We start from the raw sequence: 25,289 nt of genomic DNA, 5'->3' as shown, positions 1-25,289 counted from the left end.
ATATATATATACATATATATATATATATATATATATATATATATATATATATATATATATATATATATATATATATACATATATATATATATATATATATATATCATTGTCATAAAAGTGGATTTATATTTTAAAACAGCAGTCCACTAATTAAAGTTAATCACAACAAAAAGTTTTAGTTATAAAAATGATTTTTAAAAAAATTACAAAATTTAAAATTACCTAAAATTAACCAGATAATTTACACAGGTAAAGGGTAAGAAAAAATGTGCCAATTACCATAACTGGTAAGGTAATACCTTGGTAAGAAACTGTGGCACTAATACAAAAGAATTGTCTTTGCCTAGTTTCTATCACAGACTGATGTTATAATGAAATGTTGAAAATGAAGATAAAAAAAATGAAACTTTTGGGAAAATAAAATCCTGTTTTCCAAAAGTGCTTAACAGAAAAAATGCAAATAAAAGAGCAAATAGTTTTTAAAATCAAGAACGCCAGATTAATGGGCCTTTGGCAAGCGCATTTTTGTTCCCTTTTTTTTTTGTTGGTCACCTGTTTACAATCATTGTGTCACATAAATTTTAAATGTTTTTATTACTAAAATAAAACAAAATTTTAAAAACGAGAAAAACACATACTCTAAATAATGATCTTGCATCTTCAGAGTTAATCTAGTCCTCAAATTTAATTTTAATGCAGAGATACCATACTAAATAATAAAAATTGCTTCTAGTTAAAGGAGTTTTATTTAAAGTTTATTTCCTGTCATTTTACTTTTTAACATCAATATTATTATTTAATATCAATATATTAAAGATGATGATGGTGATGACAATGATAATCATGACAATAATAATAACAACAATGATGATGATGATGATGATGATGATGATGATGATGATGATGATGATGATGATGATGATGATGATGATGATGATGATGATGATGATGATGATGACGATGATGATTTGTATAATTCTAAAACGATTTACCTTGAGAAATTGATTCACAATAGCAATCTATATAAAAATTAAACTTACATTTTTCAACAAATACAAAAAGCACTACTCATACTACATGTCATTCATTATAATTTTAAATATAAATATAATTTAATTTTAAATATAATTTAATAAAAAAGATTTTTAATGAATTCATAATTTTATAAATATAATTTAATAAAAAAGATTTTTAATGAATTCATAATTTTATAGAATGCCACATAGAATGCCACGAATATGTATGGCGGTTGTTGTCGCTTAGGGTGATTAAAAGGCAAGTAAATTATAAACTAATCTTTGTTTTCAGTTTTCTCCCAATAGTAAAACTTTGATATCTTATATCGTAAAATACAACCATTCTAATAATTATGGACGGTAGTTTATATTTATATTTAATTCAATTTCCTTTTTTTTTTGTATTCTTTCAATATGACTAATTCATTAATACTAAATCGATTGAGAAAAAATTGAAAAAAATGAAATTGGAAAAATAAACCTTACCAATGGCATTGCTGTTACAAATTGACCAATATTCTCCTTAAAGCCAATTTTATCTTTGGATATAATTGTCCTGAAAATAAACCAGGATCATTGAGATTTTTTTTCCTTAAATATACACAAAATTAGGCTAAAATTGTGAGTGTTTTTTTTTTAATTAAAATTTAAAAGCTGTTACAAATCATTATAAGTAATTCAATGTGAATATGATGTGATAATAAGTAATTTAATGTGAATATGATGTGATAATGTAATGTTGAGACTTAGGGCTAAACAAAAATCAAACCTTTAAATTCAAATTATAAACTGAGACCCTATCTAAATATAAATTTATTTCTGAAGAAAACTTAGTGTTTAACAAATAAAAAATGTACAAAATATTTTACATATTTTTAAAATAATAGTTTTTTATCATTTATCTAATTTGTGACAAAAACAAAAAGATATATATAAAAAAAAATAAGTATAATAGTATAAGCCTTTATTATAAAGCGGGAATGATTGCTTCGCACATATGAAACACACACATAAAGGAAATATTATAAAGACTTTCAGTCACAAACAATGCTCGCTAACCTAATAACAAAATTATAAAATTGTGCTTGTCTCAAGAAATGCGAGAAAACTATTAGTTATCTACTTATATTAATTATTTAATGCTTTTAATAAAAAGATTTTGTTAATTGAAGTATTAAAAATGCTACTTTTTTAAATAATAACTTAGGTTGTTTCATTTATTATAAACGTTTGTTAGGTATAATAATAAATGTTTTTAACTTTTTATTTTGTTAGGCAAAATAATAAACATTTTTAACTTTTTATTTTGTTGGGCATAATAAACGTTTTTAATTTTTTATTTTGTAAAAATATTTTAGAAAAACATTACATATAGTAAAAATATGTTTTCAACTTTTATTAACTTCATTAAAATGTTGGTTACAATGTTTATGTGTACATACTTTTCATGAAACAAATAAAGAATTTTTTATATTACATAGAGTAGTTTAAAAGTTCTATTAATGTTTTAACATTAAGAAAACATTTAAATATGAATTTATTTCAATAATTAAAAATCATTAAATCAAGAAATATTAAAATAGTTAACCATTACTTAATTAAAATAATATTATTAAGTTAATAGATCAAAACAATTGCAAATAAAAGAAATAGAAGAGAAATATATTTAAAACAAGATCAATAAGAATAAAAAAATAAAAATAAGATAAATTCAGATGCATACACGAAAATAAACAGTAAACCCTGTACATTAGGCTGAATGTAAAATATATTTCTCTTAATAAATATTTTTACAACACTTTTATACATATTATACCTACTTTAACTAACAGTAAGTATACTTAATATTTTGATATAATTAATTTTGTATACTTATTTTTAATGTTTATATATTCAAAGGAGAGTAATGCACTAATTTCTTTGTGTTCAACCAATTGACTAAAAACTGTAAAATTTCAATGATAAAATTAAACTTATATCTGATTAGTGATAACCAATACTATGTTCACCATGTTAAATAGATATTTAATTATTTATTTATTCTAAAATTATTTATTCTTTATTTATTCTTATGTTATATTAGATGTTTAAATTTACCTTTCTATTAAAGTTGTCATTGATATCATCCAAACATCACAGTATGATCTTGAAATCAATGATAAGGCAATCAACAACATATAACCTGTCTTAGAGATTATTTAAAATAAAAATTTAGTAAATCATTAAAATTTAGATAAAATATATTTTAAATACAAACTTTAAATAAATTTTGTATTTTTTTGCATATTCTATTATATATTACCATAAATAAAATAAAATATGGTTGTGCTTTATAGATGATGGAAACATACACATAGTTATAAATTATGTAATTAAATTGTGTGATAATCAGTCAAATAAAAATACATTAAAAAAAAACTTTTTATCGATAGCACTATGTAACAAATTTTCAATTTTGTTCTGCTCCTGGGTTGAAAGTGATTTTTTGGGTTTACCATGCAGTAGTAGTTGCTTGAGAGCAAAAGAGTGCATTAAAGTATGACGACTACGGATGGGAGGTCATCGGTAACTTAAAAATGATATTATTCCTCATGGGTTTTCAAGGAGGTTTCACAAAATTTCCTTGTTTCCTTTGTCTCTGGGACAGCCATGACACTAAAGTGCATGATTGCACAAAGGACTGGCCACAACATACCAAGATTACTGTTGGGAAGAGCAATGTAAAGTTGGAGCCGCTGATAGAACCTCATAAAGTGCACATCAAGTTAAGCCTCATTAAGCAAAATGTCACCGCTCTTGACAAGGAGTCAGCAGCATTTCAATACCTCCAAGACCTTTTTCCGAACCTGTCTCAGTCTTGGTGCATTTTTGTTGCAGTTGTTCAAGACTTTCTAGGTAATCACAAAGCTGAAATCTATGTGAAGTTGGTGGAGACTCTCAAAAAAATTATGCCGAAATGGGATGCAGAATGTCTCTGAAAGTCCATATCCTTGATTTGTATCTCAACAAATTCAATGGGCTCTTACTCATTGGATCAAGGCGAGCACTTTCATCAAAATGTATTGGATTCTGAACATTGTTACCAAGGTCATTAAACAAAAACATGATGGGGGACTACATCTGGGGGCTACTTTGAGAGAGTGACTCACAGTACAATCATAAATCTAGAAAATCTAAACATTTCTGAACCTTGTTAAGTGGTTTCTGACTGTGTTTGTCGATTCGTTGTGCAATTTTTGTTTTTACCTGATCATAATGATAAAAATGAAAAAAATCGCTCTATTTTCACAAAAAAACAAGTTTTCTTCATGGTATTGTTGCGTAAGCAAAGTTTGTGCTTAATAAACTCACTTTTCACATACTTTAGACATAAGCAATTAAAATATAACACTTAGAAGCCAGAAACAAAAATTGTGTTACATAGTGTAATTTGTTTTAGCCTATTATATAATTTCCATAAATTTTCTAAAAAATAATATTGATTATAAAAGTTATATTGAATATAAACACAAGAGAACTATTTAATAATAAAAGCAAAAATAAAAAACAAACATAAATATTTTTAACACACAATAAATTTTTAAATTACTTAAAAAATAGAAAACCCAAGTTTAAATATAATAATTAACAATTACAAAGTAACAAAAACAGTTATTAAAATAGATTTTACATACATTTAGTTAAAAAAGATTATCAAACTTTATACCTCTTTAGAAAAAGGACCAGTTATAAGAATCTTTATTATCCTTGTTAACTGCCTGAATGCAAAAATCAAAATTATCATATGTTAACACAACATTTTTAAGAGAAAAAAAACTATTTTATTTACTTGATAAAATTTGAATCCAGTGCCACTTTATTTTTCTGCTTCTATAATAATAATAATATATTTGTTTATTTTTGAGTTTCAAAAACATTCTGAAAAATAAACAGAATATCTTGACTTTAATTTTATATAAATTTTTGCTTTTATATTTTATCAATAAAAAAAGAGAACAATGCATGAAATTTATCTATAATTCAAAATCCAAATTTAATCTTAAAAAAGGAAATGAAAAAAAGAAATAAGACAAAAAAATGAAAACAGGAATCGAAAAAAAGAAAAAAGGCAACGAAAAAAGAAAAAAAACCTTGACCTGCATTCAATGTGATTGCCTCGCCTGCTGTAAACATTAAGTTAAGCAAGTGGAAGCATCAAGTTTCCAAGTAACAAGAAAAACAGGTTATTCAAAAATAGACAAGAAAAAAAGACATGAAGCTAAAAATGCAGAAGAAAAATCACAAAAAACTTCAGCAAAAATAAAAAAAAAAAAAACAAGATGAAAAAAAAAGCAGCTTAAAAGCAGAAATTAAAAGAAGTTCTAAATGTATTCTAGTCAGTGAGGCAAAATTTAGATTTGATGAAGAGCAAAGACTCTGGGTAATTCTATGTCAATTGACCCAGAAATTTTCAAATGTCACCATATATCTAAGATTTTGCTGATTTTTATACAGTTGAGAGTATGTAGTAAAACAAGAATTCCTTGAAAATTTTAGCCACTTGCTCAAAAAAGTTCCTGAAATATGACCATTTTAGTAGATATTGGCCAGGCCCCTCTTGTCCCCTCAGAATCACAACCTTTCAGAGATTTCAAATCATATAACTTTAAAACATATTTGATCTTTTTACTAACTGTATCAGGAATTTTTCAGGGGTGAAATAAAAAAAATTATTATTAAGTACCTGTAAATATCAATTTAAATAAGTTAAGGGAATTTTTTGCAAACCTGATTTTAATGCTCAAGAAACCCATGTGGCCTTGATGATATCAAAAAAATATATTTATAACACGTCATTCTATATTCATTGATCTTTCATAAAATATAAGAATTTTGATCTGCAAGTATATGAATTTCCATATAAGGATAACAGGACGTGGTCCCCACTTCTTTGTAGTAAAATATTGCAATTCATTTTCACTAACTCTGAAACTTTTGGCATTTCTGTAGTGCAGATGATAGTGCATGTTAAAATTGTATCCTGGGCCCATGATACAAGAGGGGAGGGTGGAGGCTGGGCAAGATTCAGGTACTTTTTTGTACCTGAATCTTGCCATAGACTTCTCACTACCTTTCAGACTAACTGGAAACTGAAAACTGGGTCCATGGGGCTGGGGCACTGGGACCATGCCTCATTTTCTTTTAAAAAATAATTTTTCTATTTATAACAAAGTATTAACAAAGATAAAATAGTGTCTTCAAAAATTTTTTTAGTTTAGACTTGTTACATTCAGTTTTTGATTATTCTATATTTAATGATCTTTCATGTTTATAAGAATTTTGTTTATAAGAAAGTTCATGTTGATAAGAATTTTGATTTGCAAGTATTACATTGTATAATTTAAAACTTTTTGAATTAAAAAAAAGTTGATATTTTAATGCTAAAATGTTAACAGCAAGTTGCTTAATTAACTAAAACCCAACAGTAAAAAAAAATCCTGTCATAACATTACATCAATAAAAAAAAAAAAATCACCTTTTAAAATTATTACTTCAATTAACATTTGCTATTTCTAAAATATTAATATTAACATGTACAGTTAATTTCCGGTAGATCGAACACCAGTTAACTCAAATTTTTGTTTTCTTGGACTGTTTTTTATAGTCCCTTTAAAGCAAAAACAATTGTTTTACTTTACTTGAATTGGACATTCATTTAGTCGAACTATATTTCTTGGTCCCTTGGAGGTTTGAATTAACAGAAATTTACTGTACTCTCTTAAAATATTTTAAGAAAGATAATTGAATATTATTAAAAAAGATCATTGAATATTATTAAGAAAGATCAAAACTGAATAAAACAAGAATAAACCAAAAAAATTTTTAAAGACAATACTTTTCTGAGTTATCTTTACTTAATTGAAAATAAAATTAATAAAATAGAGGGTTTTCTAATTTATCACAATTAACCAGCTAATCAATAGAAAAGTTACATTCTGACTAAAGATTCTAGTTTGCCAACATAAAAAGATGTATGGTATATGGAGTAGAGGGTATAGTTTTCTTCTATCCACACACATGTATGGGCGCCCTCAGAATTTTTTGATGTTCCAGAAAGGACACTTTCATACATCGTACAAACTAATAACTTAAGTTTGTTTATACCTATGCCAAATAAAAAAAAAAGCCTTAAAACGCTTACCCTCCCGACCCCCAAAATGAGAGAGGTTTAAATTTTACATGGTCATAACTTTTTTGTAATTTACAATATTTTTCTACAAAAATTAAAATCTGTCGATAAATTTAAATTTAGTTTTAGATGTTTAAATTAAAAATTTTGCTACATATTTCCCTCATGTTTGGGCAGGGAAGAGGGGAGGCAAACGCTTTAGGGCTTTTTGTTCCCAGGCCTCCGCCATCCAAATTTTTTGCAAGGCTACCTCATTTGGCATATTAACAAATTGTTCTATCTGGAACATCAAAATATCCTGAGGGGGCCTATGCACACATGCCACCCCTTATATACTGGCCCTGAGTAAGACCTGAGGGCCATGGTTAATGGGACGGAGTCACCCCCAAAAAAAACGTGTCAATGGCGTCTCAAAATCTTCCAAATTTGACCGCTAGGTTTTGCTAAAATAAAAAGCTTCTTAAATTAGTTAAAGGGCACAAAATTTGCTGTTGCCCCCTCCCACTGGGTTTTACCCTTTGTTTTCAATATTACTGATCTCACGTAAGACTCATTTTTTACATACTAAAGAGGGGTGCCTGAAAAAAACGTCCACCTTAAGTATAGTTTATTTACATTTGATTCGTTATTAAAACAAAAAAAAGGTTTACATGGATTTCACTGGGAATCGAACCTGGATCTCTGTCGACTATTTCCGCCACATTAACCTCTCGCCCAAATACACACTTTACTTCGATGTATTTTAAATTTATTTAAATTATTATTTGCATATATACTTAAAGACGTTTTTAAAATGCGCAAACAAAATGCTTTGGGGTCGTATAAAGTATCTAAGGTACCCTCCGTCTTTTTTTTTTTTTAAATAAACTTTTTTATTGAGAAAAAAAAAAAAAGGAGGGATGGGGGGGGGGGATATTTGAGGGGGGAGGGGTATTTGATAAACGTACATACTTTTAAGGGAGGGGGTGGGGACATAAAAGTATGCTTAGCAACAGGAGGGAGGGGAGTCAAATTTCAAAACTTTTGGCATATGTACTTTATGGACGACCCCTAATAAAATGGACTACACAAATAATAAAAGTTTCAGGACTCCAGTTTGTCTAGAAGGTAGAGAAAAATCTATGGCAAGATTTTGCTACAAAAAAGTGAGGCCCAGCCACCACCACCCTCCTCCATCCTGTGTCTTGGACCCTTGATACAATTTTAACATGCACGTACATCGGCACAACAGAAATGCCAGCTTGGAAAGTAGTGTATAATCAAATGCAATATTCTGTTACAAAAAGGTGGGGACCATGCCCCGTTATCCATATATGGAAATCCATATACTTGCAGATCAAAATCCTTATATTCTCTGAAAGATCAATGAATAAAGAATGTGTAAAATTTCTTTTTTTTTTTTTTTGATTTTATCAAGGCCACATGGGTTTCTTGAGCATTAAAAACAGGTATATAAAAATTCCCTAAATTTATTTAAATAACAGGTACTTAATAATAATTTTTTACGTTTCTAATCATTTTATTGGATTTGTCACTCCTGAAAATAGCCGGCTACAAATTTTTAAGTATAAAGGTTAAGTGTTTTTAGAGTTATGTGACTTGAAATTTCTAAATAAATGTAGCATTCTGAGGGACTTAGCCAATATCTGCTAAAAGTAAAAATTTTTTTTGTTTGTTGTTGTTGTTGTTATTCACCTCCTCAAGGCTGATAAAGCCACTACAGATGAGGAGGCTACTTAATAGTGGTTATAACCCTCTCTCAACTCTATAACTCCGAAACACGAACCTTGACGAACAAGGCCGCTGCGCGGAGAAACAAGTTGAAAAATGGTCATATTTCAGGATCTTCTTGGAGCTAGAGGTTAAAATTTTCAAGGAATTATTATTTTACTATGTACTCTCAATTGTATAAAAAACAGCAAAATCTGAGATGTATGGTGACATGGCCTGGGTCAATTGACATGGAATTACCCTTCTGTTTAAATTCATAAATAGTAAAACATTTTGCTACAAATGTAACATTTATTATCGAATTTCAGATGATTTTTGAATCATCTGAAATTTGAATCATCTGAAAGTTTCAATAATTCAATATTTGAGCATTAAAACAATATTAACAGTATACCAATATATTATTCAGTCTAAAGAAATTATTAAGCGGTAAGATAAAAGAATTAATGTTATAAAAACCACTTATGAAGTTTGAATGACGATTATGTAAAAAATTAATAAGCAAAAAACTAAGAAATTTTTTTTTTTATAAACCTAACTTTTCCATCAAAAATGTTTAGCAAAAAAAAAAAAAAAAAAGATTATATGGCGTGTAAAAAAAGAAATCATAAAAGAAATATTATAAAAAAACTTTTATTTATCACCTTGCAAACAAAAGAATATTTATTTAGACAATTTCTCATAATAAACAATAAAAATAATTACAGAATTAAAAAAAAAAAATTATTAGCTAAAAATAGTAAATGCTAAATTTTATTTTATATTTTTGATTTTTTTTTTTTGTTTGTTTGTTTATTTTGTTTAAAAAGGTTGATTTTATTAAAAAAATGAAAAAACATTAATTATTATAAACTTTAAACGAGTTAATTAGATTTATATAAATAACAGATTGTGTGATATCAAAAATATAAAAACAGGTATTTTGCAATAATTAAGAAAGAATTTTGATTAAAAAAGTAATTTAAACTTAAAAAAAATTTGTTTTTTTTTTTCCTCAATTTTTCTTCCTCCTTTTCTATTTTTTACAAAAAATTAAATTTGTAACGTTATAACTTATAACCCTGCTTAAAAAATATTTATATTCATAAAGAGTATGCTTAACTTTTTTTGTCTTAAGGCAAGCAAATATATTTTTAAATAAATGATACCAAAAAATGCGCTGGTAAAGTTGAGTTTTTTTCTTTGCAACAAGTAATACTTTTTGTCTGTTAATAACTTTTTAAAAGTAAAAAATCATTATTTGCGTAGCTGCAATTTTAGGAAATAATAAAAAAATAACATTTTAATTCATTTATATAAATGTCAAGAAAAGAAAGAAACTAATTTATGCTTAATGATAATAAAAGATGTAATAAAGCCTTCCCAGGAAGCAGGTGAGGTAGCGCGTTTTGACCACATTTTTATATAGTAAGCATTTTAAGAATTTGCGGCAAAATAAAGCTATAAGAAACTACAAAGAATAAAACAGCATTACTCGAAGAAAGGAAATAAATACTATACAAAATAGAAAATCTAAACAAAATAAACTAAAAAAAAGTTGAAATTAAAAAAAGTAAAATTTTGTGAAAAAAATAATTTACCTAATTATTTCACTATTTTTTTTTTCTTTTTTTTTTTAGAGCGTTTGTCATTTTCCAAATTACCGAAATTGCTACATGTCGAGGAAAAAAGCAGATAAGAATACAATGAAAATAAAAACATCTTTTGATATACAATTTTTTTGACTTTTCCCAGTCAGTATATTAAGGAAATATTTTATAATTTGCACTAGAAACATGGACAACTTTTAAATTTGTTCTTCAAATGTTTTTGCTAAACTCTACTGTTTTTATCAATGCACAGGAAAGTGAGAAAACTAATTGCTATTTATTTGTAAAAAAAAATTTTTCTTTTTAACAAATTTTTCATTTAAAAAAATAAAAAGTCATTAATACTAATATTTAATTATAAAATATTTGGTTGATTTCACTATCCCCATTAAATAGTCTGTACTTTTGTTGGATTATCCAAATTGTGTATTTAAACCCAATGGTTTACTTCCTGATGAACTATTGTTATTGACGATGCTCCAAAAGCTTGTGGGCTAGTGCATTGTTAATTTACTGAACTTTTTAACGAAAATCTTTAGAAGCTTATTTAATTTTTTTTTTTTTTAAGTTTTTAAATACATTTTTTCAAACAATGCAATCGTTATGTTCATTATCTCTAGTAATTCATTTTAACATTGGAAATAGGGCAATATAAAAGAAACAATTTCAGATATACATCAAATACGGTAAATACATTTTTAAAGAAACCATGTTTTCAATTTTTTCCGTCATTACAAAATTTATTAATCTAACAATATACTTTACATATAAATAGCTATTTATTTTCTTATTTTCTTATTGTATAAGTGGTTCAAATGACTATATTTCAACCAATTTGAAGAAAACTTTGTGGGTCACCATCTCTGATTTTTACATATTGTTATGTGCATTATGTAGATAGGTTAAATTTGAAATTTCAGACTTCCAAGTACAGCGGTTCAGAAGTTATAGTCTTAGAAACATGACACAGTGGCCCCCCTCGATTTACAAATGGTCAAAACAGACTACTTTAGAGCGGTATAACTTTTTTCTCGCTTTCAACAAGTGTATCATTTTTTCTAGAACTATTTTCTGGACAGTTCTCTCTTTAAAAAAGTAGTTTTTATTAACTTGTCTAAATTAATTTCAAAATGAAACCATTAATTCTTTAAATTCTATTTTATTATAGGTAATCAGTGGTCTGTATGTGGTCTGGACCCTCCCCCCCCTCCCCAACACACACACTCACTTAGGTGAGAGAGAGGGGTGGCACCAATCAAAAAGGGGGAGGGGGAGTGGCAACTAACTTTTAGTTATTTAATTAATTTTTGTTAATTCCCTTTTAAGACTGTAACATTGTATATTTGCTGGAAAATCTGGCACACATTTTTGATAGTCACTATCAAAATTCAAATCTTATGGTAAAAGCATGAAAAAATGCAATAAAGATTTAATAGCCTTAACTGTATATTTATTAGAAAATGAATTATGTATGTTAGAAAATGAATGCTTGTATCTTTGTAAGTTGGTTGCCCCCCTTCCCCTTTAATTGGTGTCACCCCTCTCTCTCACCTTAGTAAGTGTGTGTGTGTTGGGGGGGGGGGGGAGGGGGAGGGTCCAGACCACATACAGACCACTGATTACCTATAATAAAATAGAATTTAAAGAATTGATGGTTTCATTTTGAAATAAATTTAGATAATCAGATATTAAGTATCTAAATATATAAATTAATTTACAGACCTTTTTTTTCATTAATTTGAACCATAATGAAGGTCTCTAGAAAGTTACTGTCTCGTTTATTTGTGCCCCTATCTACTATAAAGACCAGATCAAATAGAGGACAACCATCCATATCTTTCTTTTTATTAAGAAATGACTTATAATTTGTTGCACTCTTCACGTAGGCCAGTTGGCAGATTAGGGGCACTGGTTTCTAGTAACACATTCAACAGCTGATAATTGAAAAATAGGGTTATTTAAAAGTGCTGGCATTTTTGGTGTGAATTTGACAAGTTTATAATGGTTGCATTTTCAGATAGTTGAGTCTAATGGTCTCATATGATGTTAGTCTAAGATAAAAAAAAAGTGCTAAAAAAATTTTAAGGCGAGTGGACATTTTGCTTTTAGATATATTTGAGTTCTAAACTGCAACAAGTTGCCTATATTTTGCCCATTTATTGCAGACAGTAGTAGCTAATCAGAAAATTTATCTGTTTAGACTTGTGGATGAATAGAATAATGCTACAGTTAGTTTCATTTTGGCATATTTTAGCAATTTTAGGATTTTTTCCAAAGTTGAAGAGGTCATAATTGTTTTCTAATTCAAGACAAGTTAATAAAAACTACTTTTTTAAAGAGAGAACTGTCCAGAAAATAGTTCTAGAAAAAATGATACACTTGTTGAAAGCGAGAAAAAAGTTATACAGCTCTAAAGTAGTCTGTTTTGACCATTTGTAAATCGAGGGGGGCCACTGTGTCATGTTTCTAAGACTATAACTTCTGAATCGTTGTACTTGGAAGTCTGAAATTTCAAATTTAACCTCTCTACATAATGCACATAACAATATGTAAAAATCAGGAAAATCAGAGATGGTGACCCACAAAGTTTTCTTCAAATTGGTTGAAATATAATGATTTGACCCAAGTATAAAGAAAAAATGTCAAATATAGCAAAAACATTTTTAAAAGCGAAAAGATGTCAAAACAAATAAATGTAAGAAAAAAAAACTAACAAAAATTTCTCATAGTTTTAGCATACATAGCAAATTAGTTTGTTAATTATACTGACTGATAAAAATCTTGAATAAATTGCATATCTAAACTTTCAATTGTTGTTAAATTATTATAAAAGATAATATGATTTTTTTCATCAACTTGTATAAAACTCAGTATCTAAAAACAACAACCACTATAACAAAAAAGAATACAAAAGTTGTATAAAAATTTTTTAAAAAAAAATGTTTTTAAAAAAAAAAATTTTTTAATTATTAAGTTTTCCAGTTTTAACTATAAACTTGATATTTTGTTTCCTTTTTTAAGGATTTTTTTCTTTCTTAATAAATTAGTCTAGTTTTTTGCTGCAAATTATTTAAACGCTTTATAAGTTAAAAGATGCAAACTGCCATGGTCAGTGTGTCTAAAAAAATTACTTTAAACGTGGACAAATAAGGTGTACTACCGCACATGCTTTCTGGGAAGGCTAGGTAATAGTAAATTTAATTATTTAAAATTTAAAAAAAAATTGAAACAAAATAGATATTCCACATTATGTTCATTTACAAAATACTAGACTTGTTTTTCTTAATTAGTAAAATAAACTTGTTTTGCGGTAATTTATTTTATGGGGGTAGTTTGAAAAAGTTATTGCCTTTAAATAATAAAACAAATAAAGATAATTTTATGACATCAAAATCACAACAAGCTAATGGGATAAGCTGTTTTTTATTTAAAACAAGGCTTGATATATCCTAGCTTTCCGGCCCTGTTAAATACTTTACCAAACCTACTACTTCTATACTTACCTATTCTACACAAATCGTTTCTAAACCTATTCCTTATTTACTTCAATAATTCATTCTGAAAAATTGCTTTAAGAGCAAAAAATTTAACATGCCACTTTTTCTGCATATCTGAGCTTATAAGAGATTTATAATTAAGTTCGTTTTTCTCTTAAATGCATATCATTAATAGCTCAGTGGTTTAGTGCACTGTCATGTACATAATGCTATACAAATGGCAGAACTATGAAGATCTGAAACCATTAAAAGCTATAGACGCAGCCTTTACTATAAAATGCTAATCTTAAAGTTAAATCAAAAAAAAAATTTTCTCAGTCGTCAGTTTTTAGCAAAAAAAACTTCAAGCTTGTTTTTGCATTTATCTTAAATTCAAGTTTGCTTTTGCATTTATCTGACATTAATTTTGATTATGGTGCATACAACGGCACAAAAAGATACAAAACTGGTACAGATATATCATTTCATGAATAGGAGTTTTTATTTATTACAATAGTAACAAATAAATTGTTTTAAAGAAATAACATAGCAATTACTATATTTAGTTTTTATTAGATCCCATATTCTATACATTTTAAATAAAAAGTATTTTTCTAAAAAATTTAAATAAAATCTTATTTCTAGTTTGTTGTTTTTTTAGCTTTTTGCCACAAAGTGACATCACATTTGCAAAAAAAATTGCTGTGTCTAATGGTCAAAGAAGAAAATGACATCACATTAGCAATCAGAAATTATCAAGAGCAAACAAATCTAAAATTGAAGTTTTAAATTTTCCACTTGAATGAGATAATATGTTTCGTACTTTTTCAATTTTGTCAATTTTTTTAAATACAATAACATAAATACAAAAATTCAAAACAAAACAGTTTAAGCCAAAAAGACTTGCAATTATTAGAAAAGTTTTCTAATATTACACACGATTTTGTATTTATGCAAATTGATTTGAATTCAACACATCTGTTTATTGTCATATTATGTTATATTAGATGCTATGCAATAAAGCTGCACTTCCTTAATTTGCTTTAAGAACCAACTTGAAAAGTGTTGATTAATTGCAATTGGTATAATAATTTATAAAATGGTTTGTTTTTCAATTACATGCATAAATTTTCAAGTGAAAGTAAAACTGTAAAAGTTGATATAAGTTTCAGTATCTTTTAAGATTACATAATTTAAATTTAACGTAAGTTAGATATCTGCTTACACTTTCGTTCACATTTTCCTATAACAAAAGCACTACAACTCTTTTTTGCCACTACTTCGGTTGCAATGGCTGCCAAAAGTTCCGTGTCAAACACACTCGAAGGTGCACTTCTATTACAAAAACTACTACTGCTACTACTAAAACTATTAGGTTCAGCAATCATATATAGAGATTTTAACTAATTTATTTTATTTTATCTATTTAATTTATTTTTATTTTTATTTTAAATTTATCTTAAAGACATTGGTTTATTCACCTTAATTGAGCTTAACTATTTTAAATTTTAATAGAAACTACTATAAATGGATATAATAAATTGTAACAAATAAAATACCTCTTCTGGTAACTTTAAACCTGAATATCCTATTTTCCTGTAAATAAAATAATAATTTATAAAATTAGAAAACAATTAAAATTAAATATCTCATATTTAGCAAAAAACTTTGTTATAGTATTTTAACTATATATAAGAATGTAAAAAATGTTTTATTTTGCATTTGATCTCCTACTTTTGGTTTAAAAAGAAAAATTACTTTTTATTATCATTCTTAAATAAACAAATCTTTATTTATATCTTTTGTTTAATAAAGGCAATAATACAGGGGGTAATGTGGGTGATGCATTACCCCCCACCAGATACACTTTTTTTTTTTTACTCAAATGAGTGTGTTGTGGTGGTTTGGATCAAAACATTTTTTAACCTAAATTAAATAGTCTATATCTGAAATACAATGATATAAACAAAATATTTGGGAAAGGCATATTAAGATATCAAATTAGTTATCAAGATTTACAGATGCGGAAGAACTTAATATTGCAGACTAATTAAAAAGAGTTATATGGTTCCCTTACTTGGATGGTGTTTTGTTACAGTTCAGGGATATATTTTGTAACCATTCTGTTACTGCACTTCTGCTATCTAAAGTCGCTACAGAATCTGCATTATCCTAAGCTATTCATTTGTTTTATAGCAGGCTTCTAAAATGTACAGTAAGAACTAGTGAGCTAGTTTCCCATATTAAAAACCTTTCCCTCGTGCTTATGTAACAAACACAATAGTCTACAAAAGTTGTTTGGTGAAATAGCAAAAGAAAGATTATTATATATATATATATATATATATATATATATATATATATATAATATATATATATATATATATATATATATATATATATATATATATATATATATTACTATACAAATTGCAATCACTCTTATCGTAACATCTTATAAACCAGAACATTGTTTCAGTGCTTTTAAAATCAAAAATACAATCTTCTATGGTTGATGATCACTTAAACAGTCTTGCCTTTATATACATTCAGCCAGAAATTAATATTAAAACAGACATGGTTGTTGGGTAGATCATTGTTACAATTTTTTTGCTCAATTTACTTTGAATAGCAAAATACTGTTGCTCTATCATCTAAATATCTATAAAATAAAATAAAAAAATTAAAATTATTTTTTCTTTCCTTTGCTTCTAATTAAGGGTCTGCGTCTGAAAACGGTACAAGACGAAACGAAACGATCAAAAATATTGTTTTGATAAAACCGTTACGAAACAAAACAAATTTTATCTTTTTTCGCAAAATACGGTACAAAAAGAAATACAATATTCTTGTTTCGTGATAAATACGGGACAAATCGATAATAAGCTCTTGTTTTGAAAAAACCGGTATGAAACGAAATAAGGTTAAACTTTTTCCAAAATGAAATGGTTAAAAACGAAACAAACAAGAAATTTCTGAGTTTTACGAGAAATACTAATATTTTTACGACAGATAGGGCTAGCATAAAATAAAAAAGTAATTTACTTTTATATTGTACCAATTTACGCACACATTTTCGATTTTTACGAGAAATTAGTTTTATTTAGACTATTATATTTCACAATAAATTTAAATTTTCACAACAAAAAGTAAAACATTTTTATATCAATATTTGTTGAGTGTCACTTTCGGATAATTCTTCCGGAGTTTCCATTGTTTTTCTTTTGATTCCTGAAGATGTTGGTGTTGAAGGTAAAGAAGAGCATAGTGGCGTTGATGAAACATTTTTTGTTTTGAACGATAACTTTTTTTGCTTTTTTGAAAAAACTGCTTTGGGTATAGGATTCTTGGGAGGTATTCTGAATGGAGTTAATGCTGGGGGGTCGAGGGCTTCTTCAGCATCTTTATAATTTTCAAGGTCATGTGAGGATAGACAAGATCATAATTGACTTTAATCAAAGTCAATTGCTTTGCTGTCTTAGTGGAAAGACTGTGTCTTTTATCATTTATAATTCCACTGCTGGCGCTGAACACTCTCACTACAGCTTGATGCAGCTGGAATGCAGAGCACATTTCTTGCCAACTGTGCTAACAATGGAAAAGTAGAGGCATGTTTCTTCCACCATTTCAGCACATCAACTTTATGCTTTTTTTCAACACGAGGCATAGCGTGGAAAGATTCAAAGTCCCTTTCAATTTCCGGTACATTTTGACTAATGGTGTGGTTATTATCACCCTGTTCAATCTCTATATTTTGTAAATCGTCGTACTCATCCACACCAGCTGGCACTTTAACTTGTGTAACTTTATGATTATTTTTTTCACTAATCAAAATATCTTCCGACGATGGATGATCGTTGATGACTTTCCTGGTGAACTCTTCCAAGATACCATAATGTCTAAGCATATATCCTGAAATTATAAACAATAACTGTTAAATTTAGTCTTTTAACAAATAACGAATATTAAAGAATGGTTTTTTTACCAAGAAATAAAACTTATAACCTCTAAAGTACGGATGAAGAAGGTTTCCCAAGGCATAGTGTCGGTTGTATCTTCCATGTTTATTGAATCGCGTGGTTATGTGAAATGCTCACTTAGTTTTTTACAAAAAGCAATAATTATTTCTCTGTTTTCCATATCAATGTGGTTATGAAAAATTGTCAGTTTTATAAAGCATAGTTAGCATATGATGAAACACTGGTTCAGTGTAGTTGGACATGCAATCTGACATAATCTTCATTTTATTTAATACTGGTATCAGTGAAGCCATCAGTGAAAATTGGTTGTCACTTGGAATAACGTTCTGTAGTGGGTTGTTATTTAGTGCATCTTTTTCTCTAAGAGAAATCAACACATCTTTAAGTTTAAGAATTGAGTCCAGCATAAAACAGTTAGAATTGCTCTGTGTAAACATAGTTTACACAGAGCAACATACACTCTTTTTCAATAAGTTGACAAGCTAAGGTGGACCTGTGAACTTTGCTAGATAGTTGTGTGGCAATATCTATGCAGTCTTTGACTTCTTGCACTTGATTGGTAGCATGAAGTAATCTAGTATTTAGTAGGTGGTCTGCACACAACAGTGACTCATATTTTATTTTGTTCATGATTGACACAGCATGTTTCATGTTTGCCGCCGCATCGTGGACAATGACTTTCTTGAGCACGGCATCCAACACCTGATACTTTTGGATCATTTCTTCCAGAGCCTTAAACAAGAATGAAGATAAATTAATGATTTATAAGATAACTTATGCAGCTTTTGGGTTTTACAATAAATTAATAATTCTTTCAATAAATAACAAAATCCTAGAAGAAACGCTATTCTAGCGCAAGGATAAGTTTACTTTTACAGTGGTGATAGCCACCTGTTGACAACTGGAAACTTCTTTTTCAAATAGGTTTTGCACAATATCCATAACGCTTTCATAAAGTAATGGCAGCTTGTACCTGGAAAAAGTCGAGAAATGTTTCACAATTACTTTTGGATTTAAATGTTCCACCATTTCCTTGAAGCATGGTTCATCTACTAGAGTGAATGGACTACTTGACCTGGCAATGTATGACATGATTACCGTGTCTGTCTCCAATTACCTGACTGATTGGGAAGAATATTTTCCAATAGTTCCCACATTAATACTTTTAGATAGGCCTTTTTGTGATCGTTGATCTAAAAAAACGAAATAAAAATTAAAGTTAAACATGGAAATTATCTTTATTCAAAGAAAAAACATTACTTTATGAAAAATAATTCGAAACTCACTGTATGCGTCATTCAGTTCGAGGGCAGCTTCTGTAATTTCTTTAATATCTTCTTTTCTTTGGTGCTCAAGTTCAATTTGGGCTCTTAATATCTTAGCGTAGTCAGTGGGATGCTTGGTTTTCATATGTTACCTGATACCACTAGTGGATCCATCAGTTAACTTGATTTAGATTTGACACTTTTACATTCCCCACACTTAACACCTGACACAGAAACTTTATTAAAATTCCATAAAATTGTAGCTTTTATAGGTATGATTATATGATTGAGAATAACTATGATGTTGAAACAATCAAAATGATGACTAAAATTAAAAATTCTTTTTTTTAGTTAAGTGGAAATTAATTTGAATGTTTAAGATCAAAAATGTTTACATCCGACAGATAAAAAACTGGTTTTTTCATAAAATTGTTTTTATAATAACTTTTTTAATAATTTTCAAAAAATATTTTTGAAAGTTATTAAAAAAGTTGGATATTTTTAGGAGAAACAAATTTTTAAACAATAAATTAATTAGTTTTGCAGAATATTTAAAGTTAACACAAAAATTTCATATTTAGAAGGTTATATAATAGAATTTGAAGTATTTTATTCAAACAATGATTGCAAATTCTTCATGCGAGTTTATATACAAATATATAATTTATGTCTGATGAACTTAAAGTTAAAATTTGCTTTGTTAATAAAGTTTTTAGTTAAACTTTCGTTTACAAAACATTAAGTTAGTAAGTTAAGTTTATTTTGTTTTGTAAATAACGGTTCAAATCGAAACAATAATTTTACGTTTCGTAACAACATGATACGAAGCGAAACAAGATTTATGTGTTTCGTATAAATGCGATACAAAACAATATGATATTTTTTGTTTAGTTAAAACGGAACGAAATGAATATTCACATTTTGTACCATTTCAAACCAAATTTCTGAGAGGATACGAGCAGACGCAGACCCTTACTTCTAATTCAAAATAAACAATTTTTGATATTACACTATATGCTACGTAAAAATCTGCTGTACAAAAAATGCAATAATTTTGTTGTTAACTGGTCACACCTTTAAGATTGCTTTAAAACTCAAAATTTTACGCAGTAGCACTAGAATTTGCACTAGAATAATTAGCCCAATAATTTCTTATGACCAATACAAAGTTTTTTAAATGTATTTTATATGTACTTTTTATTGTACTTATTAAAAGAAGTTCTATGAAAAAAAAGAAGTTTATTGATCAATTATTCCTACATACTCCAATTATTTTTTGAAGCTAAGTGTGAAATATACTTTCTTGATAAAAGTTTTGCTCTAATGAATCCATCTCTTCTCATTTCTCCAGATACGGCTGTGGCTGCTTCTGTAACCATTTTAACATGTCTTTCTACATTTTAAGAATGGAATAAGTATGGAAAATCATCTTTAAACTCTTTTAACTAATGAGGTTGAGTCTTTGGAAGAAAATTGAAATAAAACAAAAACAACCACACATAGGCAAGTAGGCAGGTTAGAGGGGCACTGGTTTTTAATAATGCATTTAACCGTTGATAATTGAAAAATAGGCTGATTTAAAAATGTTGGGATTTTTGGTGTAAACATGACAAATTTATGCTTGCATTTTAGATACTTGGATCAAATGGTCTTTCGAAATATAAGAAAAACTTAGAGGCATCGCAAAATGGCTGGAAGTTAGACTTTTTAGGCAAATAGACAATATACTTTTAGGTATATTTGAGTTCTAAACTGCAACAAGCTGCTTATATTTTGCATATTTATCACAGACAGTAGTGTCTAATTAGAAAACTCACTTGTAAAGAATTGTGGATGAATAGAAAAATACTTAAGTTAACTTCATTTTGGCATATTTTAGCAATTTTTAAAATGATAAAAAAGCAATTAAAAATCTAAAAAAGCAATTTAAAAATCAATTTTTAAAATTTGTGCTTGAGATTTGTAATGAAAACCAAGATATTAATGAGAAGTTCATGAAAATAAATTTAAAAAGAATTAATGATGCACAATCATGTCAATTTTTGTTTATTTGACATATGTCAAATTAGTGTTCCTGAACTCTTTTTTTCCTTCAAACTTATTTTTACTTTCTTTTTTTTTTTTTTTTTTGCATCTAAAAAGTTTGTGTAAATCATTATAGTTTAGCTCTTTTTCCAACACTATATTTTTTGGGTCTATACCCAATGCTGATGCTACTAGGTCTGTCATACTTGTAGCCAGTTTTTTAACTTTTGGATTTCCACATCCTAATTTATCACATTTGTTTACATTTTTGAGTATTTCCTATATATATATATATATATATATATATATATATATATATATATATATATATATATATATATATATATATATATATATATATGTATATATATATATATATATATATATATATATATATATATATATATATATATATATATATACGCTATCTTCTATGCCTGCAAGATGAATGTAATTTATCATACTTTTCAAAAAATATGATAAATTACATATGATATTTTAACAGGCTGCTGCAAGTGTTTAACTAACTTTTAATGTATAATTTTGCTTTTTACCACAGGTGGTTATCCTAAGTAGACAAAAATAACAAAATATTTGCACTGCCTATCTGTAGATAATGAACTGTAGCACATTAAAGTTTCCAAAAAATTTTTTAATATTGCAATTTTTAGTGACTTTGGGGTACAATAGCAAGAAAACTGTTTGAAATCAGTTGAAAACACCTGCAAAAATAGAATATTTGGGTGAAAAACTATTATTGTACAATTTTTCAAGTAATCACATATTTTATCTAAGAAGTTCAAAAACCAAAAAAATATACTGTAAGCTCCAGATGCTAAAACTTTTCTAATTTTGGTCAATATTGATTCGATCATAACTTTTGAACAATTTAGCTAATGAAGCTGTAATTTTCATGATTGTGTTTTTTTCATAAAATCGTGGGTGGTCAAAATTTGAAGCAAATCTGAGGTGATACCCTGGGGACCATTAGGTGAATTAATATGGAATGACCCTATATTGTGTATTTTGTGTTTTGTTACTTGTTTGTGCATTTAAATTTGCAATCTTATAATACAAACTTTAATTAATTGGAAACCACATAATTTAAAAATTGCCTCAAAATTTCAAAGTCTTAATATCAATACTTCTAAAATTAAATAAATGTATAAAGGATTTTTAAAATCAAAATATATAATTTTAAGATTTTTTAAATTGATGGTTTCTAATGAATTTAAGTTTATATGCACTGCCATCGGGCAATGTGGATATTAAGTGCCTAGTATGTCTATAATAAAGTTATTTTTTTGTATAATAGAAACAATAATTATATACTTTTTTTCAAAGCAATACTTTTAATTCAGGAAAAAAATTCACAACTTATAAATATATACACGACTTAACAATCAAAGTTTCAATAATAAAGTACCCTTGTGGTGTCCTCTTATTCCATGTAAATGCACGTATAATTGCTCCTAATGAAATAGCAACAGAAGATACCACTAGTAGATTTTTAGAACCTGCATTTTTTTCAAATAACATTTTGCTCCAGCTAGGTGCCATATTTATTTCACTCCACTTCAGCTAAAATAACATAAAATGTGTTGTTTTCTAGTTAAAATTTTCTTAAAGTTTACTAAAATATAAGCCTGCAATAAAATGTAACTTGTATGACTTTTTTTCACTACAAATAATATATATATATTCTCACTATAAATAATATAATAGTCAAGTAGATAATTCATTTTAAACATTCAAAATTGTTATTATTTATTTAAAACGCAAGGTTTTCTGATTCATATGGTTATTGAAATCAACCAAGTCTATAACACTCTTGCCTTCGAGCGAGTTTATAAGTGTGTTTTATTATGAGTTTAACATATTAATGACTTTAAAATATTATATTTAATATAAAAATGCGTTATGCATTAGTTGTGGAGATGTGCAGTGCCACTTTAAACTTTAGATTAAAGCGGACACTATAACTTCGAGCGGATTATTTATTTAATTTAAATATGGTTTATAATTCATAAAAAGTTAGAGCAAGAAATAAACTACAGCAGCAACAAATGCATAATACAGGAAATAGACTGGCTTTGCAAACTATTATAAAGTTAAAAATTGTTTTTAAATAATTTAAATAAAGTCTGAAAACTTTAGATAAGTCAGTACTTTTATTACTATTTTAGCTGACTTATAAGTTGGTTGCTGCGGGTATAAATTACGAGATTAGCCTGGTGTCATTTATATTTCAGTGACCAGAGTCTGGTCACCAGATCCGCTTTTGGTGTGGTAATTTGAATTTTTAACAACTTATCTCGCATTATGCGGCGTAATTAAGTCCCGTTACATTTCTTTCTACACCCTGACTATGAATAAATTACAAACCTCTTCTTAAATGCACTGAGTCAGTATATTTAAGGAGCGGTTTATAAAGCTTGCATTTTTTTTTTATAGTCATATGTATTTATAACTTTGAATAATATAATTATAATTTGTTAAACGCTAAATGTTACATTTTAAAATTTGAGCTATGCGAATTTTTTGCCTAATTATTACATCGCAGCAGCTGTTTTTTTATGTTTGAGAAAGATAACTTCTAAACAAAACAAATCGAATGAAGTCAAATGTATTGTGAAATAGATTTTACATTTCAAGGAATATTTACTTATAGTAAAGGTATTACTTTTAAGTAAACACCTTAGTCAATAAACATAAAAACAAAAACCGAACAAAACTTAAACGGAAAATTATACGTAATAGTAATAGTAATAATAATATAAGAAGTTACGATGTATTTAAAACAGCAAACAAAAAATACAACAACTATTTATAATATAATAGATTAACAACAATTGTTTAAAATAAAACAAAAACAACAACAACAACAACAACAACAACAACAACAACAACAACAACAACAAAAACAACAACAACAACAACAACAAAAACAACAACAACAAAAACAACAACAACAACAACAGTAACAAAAACAACAACAACAACAATAATAACAACAACAACAACAACAACAACAACAACAACAACAATAACAACAACAGTTATAGTTAAGTGTAATAAAAATAATTTTATAATGCGCACTGTTTGCGCATCATAAAATGTGTTTCGTTCGCGACGAAAAAATAATTTCAAAAAATTTAAGAACAACAAATAACGAAGAAACCACAGCTTTTTAAAAACATGTCATGTAGATAATCGCGCCAAAGGGTAATTTGGCAAATTTTCGAGCAGTTGAGTGAACGTTTGCCGCAAACATCATGGAATCTGAATTAACAGCTTCCAGGAGAGTACGGATGTCAATTTGATCAGCCAATTATTTTATCTACGCCATAGTAATGATTTGGAAAACAAATAAATTAGAGATGGGAATCGAACCTTTTTTTTAAAGTTCGGGTCTGGTTCGGTTCGGTTATATCTAATGTTCGAGTTCGGTCTTAAGGACAGTTCGGGTTCGGTTCGGTATCAACACAACTGTTTTTTTATTAGTTACAAAGCTTTACATCCACAATGATAAAACACAAATAAATTAAAGTAATATTAAGTAGTTAAAGCATTGCAAATAACTTGAATAATAATAATTTGCAATGCTTTTATACTGCAACTTCAAAAGTTCAAAAAACAATGCAGTTGCTAATAGCTGCAGTTAAAGTGCACAAAACATTAAAGCAGTAACTTTCTGAACACAGATAACGGTAGCTTAAGTAGCCTACTGTCAGTCTAGTAATCAGGGCTGCATGTTGTATTTGAGAAATATCAGCATTTCCAATGTTTCTGGGTTTAGGCGAGCCCTGCGCTCACTCATCGTCACCCCACACACTGAAAACACTCTTTCACTGGCAGTACTTGTAGCAGGAATAGCCAACAACTTTCTACCAATCAATGCCATCGTCGGAAGCTTATGTTCACGGTCATTGTCTTTCCAGAATTGCAATGCATCACACGCTGTCACGGGCAGTGCCAAGTATTTGTCAAGTTCATGTCTTGTGTCATTACTGTCGGCGTTAGACAATGGAGTGGCAA

At 27.6% G+C, this 25,289-nt stretch overlaps 1 protein-coding gene across 1 annotated transcript in view; it reads right to left on the bottom strand.

The window, feature by feature from the left end:
* LOC100208653 (ATP-binding cassette sub-family D member 3) overlaps nucleotides 1-22,945 on the bottom strand; it is an 85,080-nt gene extending 62,135 nt beyond the window's left edge. The window contains exons 1-8 of the mRNA XM_065801168.1: nucleotides 22,678-22,945; nucleotides 15,541-15,577; nucleotides 4,846-4,886; nucleotides 4,723-4,774; nucleotides 3,114-3,202; nucleotides 1,503-1,572; nucleotides 993-1,019; nucleotides 639-709 (exon numbers count right to left, since the gene is read on the bottom strand). Coding sequence (XP_065657240.1) covers nucleotides 639-709; nucleotides 993-1,019; nucleotides 1,503-1,572; nucleotides 3,114-3,202; nucleotides 4,723-4,774; nucleotides 4,846-4,886; nucleotides 15,541-15,577; nucleotides 22,678-22,811 — 521 coding nt within the window. The 5' untranslated portion in view covers nucleotides 22,812-22,945. The remainder of the gene's footprint in view (nucleotides 1-638; nucleotides 710-992; nucleotides 1,020-1,502; nucleotides 1,573-3,113; nucleotides 3,203-4,722; nucleotides 4,775-4,845; nucleotides 4,887-15,540; nucleotides 15,578-22,677) is intronic.
* Nucleotides 22,946-25,289: the final 2,344 nt, after the last annotated feature.

This window comes from Hydra vulgaris, chromosome 07, assembly GCF_038396675.1.
Source record: "Hydra vulgaris chromosome 07, alternate assembly HydraT2T_AEP".
Classification (NCBI taxonomy): Eukaryota; Metazoa; Cnidaria; class Hydrozoa; order Anthoathecata; family Hydridae; genus Hydra; species Hydra vulgaris.
This window is presented reverse-complemented; position numbering and strand designations above follow the sequence as displayed.